This window comes from Limulus polyphemus, unplaced genomic scaffold, assembly GCF_000517525.1.
Source record: "Limulus polyphemus unplaced genomic scaffold, Limulus_polyphemus-2.1.2 Scaffold2800, whole genome shotgun sequence".
In the NCBI taxonomy this organism is placed as follows: domain Eukaryota; kingdom Metazoa; phylum Arthropoda; class Merostomata; order Xiphosura; family Limulidae; genus Limulus; species Limulus polyphemus.
Window position 1 is genome coordinate 133,407 of NW_013668410.1, and position 5,139 is coordinate 138,545.

General features: G+C 30.5%; 1 protein-coding gene across 1 annotated transcript in view; it reads left to right on the plus strand.

The window, feature by feature from the left end:
* Window positions 1–4,490, plus strand: part of LOC111087882 (delta-type opioid receptor-like) — a 39,622-nt gene extending 35,132 nt beyond the window's left edge. The window contains exon 5 of the mRNA XM_022396154.1: window positions 4,287–4,490. Coding sequence (XP_022251862.1) covers window positions 4,287–4,490 — 204 coding nt within the window. The remainder of the gene's footprint in view (window positions 1–4,286) is intronic.
* The last annotated feature ends 649 nt before the right edge of the window (window positions 4,491–5,139 follow it).

A 5,139-nucleotide genomic window follows, 5' to 3' on the forward strand; every position in this document is an offset into this window, starting at 1 on the left:
GCCCCAGATGAGAAAAGTAATCAAAGAGTTGGCGGTGAGTGGTGTTAACTACCTGCCTTTCCTCTATTTTATGACATTAACATTATTTATAACTATTGTGAATAGCCCCAGATAGCTTCCCCCAAAATTCAGCAAACAAACAAAAACTTAAGATTTATTTTACAAAACTCGAAAGTTTGGTTATACAGAAAAGCATCATATTTCTTAATTTCAGTTCCTCTTTGGGTCGATGGTGAGTTTGCCATCTTATAATGCTAAAATTCAGGGTTCGATTCCAGCGGTGCCAAGGTGCAGCTTGAGAATACAGTAATTCTTTAACAACGAAACGTAATTTGTTTTAAAGTCATGCACATTGTTGTTCAAGTTATTTGTTCTAAAGTCGTACACATTGTTGTTCAAGTTATTTGTTCTAAAGTCATGCACATTGTTGTTCAAGTTATTTGTTCTAAAGTCATGCACATTGTTGTTCAAGTTATTTGTTCTAAAGTCATGCACATTGTTGTTCAAGTTATTTGTTCTAAAGTCTAAAAAAACTGAAAATTCATCCATAGCAGAACATATACAAGAAACAAAACACACAATATTATGGGTCAAAAACAGTAATATTAGCTCAACCTAAAAGTGTAATAGGTAATAATATTCGCGAATCGTTAGAAATAATAAAACATAAAAAGATCATGTAATATTAAATAGAGATGAAGGTTTGGCGAATATTTCTGCAGGAATGTGGTTTGTTTGTTTGTTTTTAATTATGCACAAAGCTACACAAGGGCTCTCTGTGCTCTGCCCACCACGGGTATCGAAACCCGGTTTCTAGCGTTGTAAGTCCGCAGACATACCGCTGTGCCACTGGGGGGAGCAAGAATGTGGATCGATCTCCTTTGAATGGTTTAGCGTGAATTTATGTAAAATAGCATACAGGTCACATGACCTACTAACAAGTTATAAATACTTTAGCATAGGCTTGTAATTTACTCCTGAGGAAGACGTCGACACGTGTAGAGTCGTCAACTTTTTTAGGTAATGTTTTATAGGTTGTTAAGGCAGACTATTCGCAATGAACCTAAGTTTCAGATGGACAGCAACTGCCTGTCGTACAACTTACAAATGTAGAGGACGACGTTTCGAAAGTTTACCGCCTTTCGTCTTCAGGTGGAAGACTTTCGAAACGTCGTCATCTACATTTGTAGGTTTCTGCAACAGGCAGTTGCTGTCCATTTGAAACTTAAATTCAAAATATTTTTAATTGTGTACCAGTTTTAACGTTGAATATTATTTATGATTTTAACTCCAAACTAACAAGGAACCGACAGTGGAGACGAACGATGTAGACATTAAGAATAATTATCAAAATGTGTACGACTTTAAAACAAATAACTTGAACAACAATGTGTACTTTTACGTATCCCTTATGCTCATTTAAACGGTATTTTAAATTACGTTTTGTCTGACCAATGTAAATACTTCCACATTCACATTCTATTTTATATATTCCAGTTTTTTTCAGTTATATGTATTTCGTCTTTCGTAGTACCTAAGATTTGATTCATCTTATTTATCGGTTTAAATATAGGGTAGAATATCTGTTGTTTTTGGAACACTTTAAATAAACTAGTAGTTAAACCTGGAACATATAGTTCTAATGTTTTCATAACTAGGTTTTAAAGTACTAACTTGATTAATTATTATAGTATTAGTGAATTTCTTATTTGCCCTATCTATAAAATCTGGGTTAAAACATCTTTCGACTACTATATATTTAATTAATAACAATTCGTTTTTTAAATCATTTTGATTAGTACATATCTTCAAAGCTCTGTTAACATAACTATAAAATTTTTTGTGACCTAGTATGACGTAATTCTTGGTGTGGGGGCATAAGAACAGACAAAGGTTTCCGGTAAACTGATGTTTCTAAATTACCTTGTACGTTCCTTTTCATCAATACATCTAAAAAAGGCAAACTATTATTTTTCTCAATTTCAAACGTAAATTGTATGGATGGTTCAATGCTGTTCAAATAGTAAGCAAACTCTGTTAATGCCTTATTACCATATTTCCACACCAAGAATGTGTCATCTACATACCTTACCCAAATATCAGATTTACATTTTGCATTATTTATGGCTTTAGTTTCAAATACATTCATATACAAATCACATAATAATGGTGAGAGTGGTGATCCCATAGCTAACCCTTCATTTTGTTTATAGAAATTATTGTTAACTTAAAAAATGGATTCGTAACACATACTTTAGTTAAATTAACTATATCTATAGTTTCAACTGCTGAAATGTTGTTTTCTAACAATTTTGTTTAAAAGCATTCAATTGCATCTTCTACTGGAACTTTTATAAATAGGAATACTACATCAAATGATACTAACAAATCTTCCTTATTTAACTACATCAAATGATACCAACAAATCTTCCTTATTTAACTACATCAAATGATACTAACAAATCTTCCTTATTTAACTACATCAAATGATACTAACAAATCTTCCTTATTTAACTACATCAAATGATACTAACAAATCTTCCTTATTCAATTACATCAAAGATTTGTTAGTATCATTCCTGTAGTTAAATAATCAAATGATACTAACAAATCTTCCTTATTTCTCATTTGATGTAGTTTACTAACAAATCTTCCTTATTTAACTACATCAAATGATATTAACAAATCTTCCTTATTTAATTACATCAAATTACATCAAATTCATGATATTTATTAGTATGGTTATTCTTAACTTTTTTATATGTACTTATCTCTAACATATCTTCTACCTCTTTAAGGTAGTCACATTTATCAAATACTACAATTTGCTCTCCTTTATCAGCTTTACAAATAACAATATTATTATTATCTTTTAATGATTTAACAGCCTTGATATCTATATTTTATTTTTTCACTACTGGGTTGAAATTACTTACAAGTTTATAACATTCAGTTCTAATTATATTTTTAGAATTATCGGTTATTACTTTATCCAGATTTGTTTCTACATCCGTTATTAAATCCTCATTTCTAATATTTAACTGTTTTTAAGCAAAACCCAGACCTTTATTTCATACATCCAACTGATTGTTTTTAAGAACCACATCTGACTTATTCACTATTTTAGGATTTTCCAAAACTCTTTGATAATATTCAGGTAATGTATCTAATTTGATTTGTTCATCTTCTTTCTTTTTGTCTTTTAATTTAGTGTATTTCTGATTCAATTCATACTTATACTTCTCAGTGTCTCTCTTTGTCCGATTCCAAGTAGAGCTTTCCCATTCAATCCAACGTTCATCATCATTTTCTTTTGCTGCCACTAAATGTAGTTGATACAGATTATTTTCTTGTTTGGCTATAACACTTCTGTTGAATCGTGATGCGTAGTATCTGTTGTTTCATTTTTTCTATACAATAGTCTGCTTTTCTTCCTTTGATATTACATTTTACTTATATAAACTTTGGAATAAGATTCTCTCTTTTACATCTAACCAAAAAATTTAGTTGAGAAATTAAACGTTTTAGTTTACTCCTCTGTCTTACAAACTTCTTTGCCATGGGTCCCGTTTCTAGACACATAATTATAGTATTTTGGCACTTGTGTATACAATTAAAATAATAAATAATATTCAACGATAAACTGGTACACAATTAAAAACATTTTATTTAGGCCTACATATGGCCTTCAACAAGTTGACGATTCTACATGTTTCGACGTTACAAAGTCATCCTCAGGAGTGTGTACCAGTTTAACGTTGAATATTATTTATTATTTTAATTGCCTCCTAGTTTACCACATATTTATGATGTACAAATGGTGAACTTATAACGTACAGATGGTGAACTTATGATTTACATATGGTGAACGTATGATGTATACATATAATCTGATCACTTACTACTGTTTCTCAACACTGGGCTTTCGTTACATTATCTGATACCTTTTTAACATGAATCTCATACAACTAAAGATTTTTGAAAGGTCTAGCTAGCAGAATACGTTTTCAACAGTTACAGGAATAACATATCTTGGAATAAGAAGCTAAAACCAACAGAAATAATTAAATAAAAACAAAACGCTTTTTAAGGTTAGCTCGAGGTTAGATTCTGATTGCTTTTGTTCACTTGTTGTCAAATCATTGTATATATATATATATATGACATGCATATTTTATAGTGAATATTATAATACATTCTTATTTACCCAATATACATTTGGTTTTGTTAAAGTGAGTTCGGTATTTTTGAGATTTTTATTTATTAACATTAAACTTTTAATTTAGGCTGATCTGAGACAGATGTGTTTACTCTGCTGTTCGTCCAGGACTGCAAGATCGACAAGATTAAACTTTCAGATAACCCGTGGCCGTTATGCGGGCTCGTTTCGAACCACAACTGACGTTATAGTAACAACGAACCATTCCAACTTTACTCCGCCTATTACGATCCGCATGAAATCGTTTTCCAATCCTATGCCTGAAAAATAAAATTATTTTCAAGAAGAAGTTACTAGAACTTGAAGAGTTCCTCTCTCTTCGGTGGATTCCTAAAGGAAAAACAGAAACACAAACTAACAATCGTTTTGTTTTAATCTAGTGTGTGTTTGAAAGTGTGCATGAAGATGACATTGTAGTAGTATGTAGGCAAGAAAAACGTTTGTTTTCCCTATATGCCTATTAATGTAGCTTTTCTTTGTAAATGATATCTAGTTATTGTTGAACGTTTTCTACTGTGAATTATGTTGAAGAATCAAAGTTTTTGAAATGAGACGACAAACATTATGATAGATTTTGTATTATTTATAAATAATATATAATTAATACCGATATATACATCACCAGACCAAACAAATTTGAAAATAATTTTAATACAGGCAGTGAAAATGTTCAGTAGTTTTTAGGGTCCGACTGATTAGTTTAAGTTTAGAAAAACCCGTAAAATGTGCTTGTTTCTTTTGTAAGAACTTATCCAATAGATTTGTGATGTGTAAGAAATAAGTTATATGTTTGATACACACAGTAAAATCTGGGAACGGTAGAGAAATCTAACATATACAACAATACTGTTACTGTTATATGTATTCTAAACACAATAATATTTGGGAACTGTAGTTAGTAGTATCAGATACAATAATTA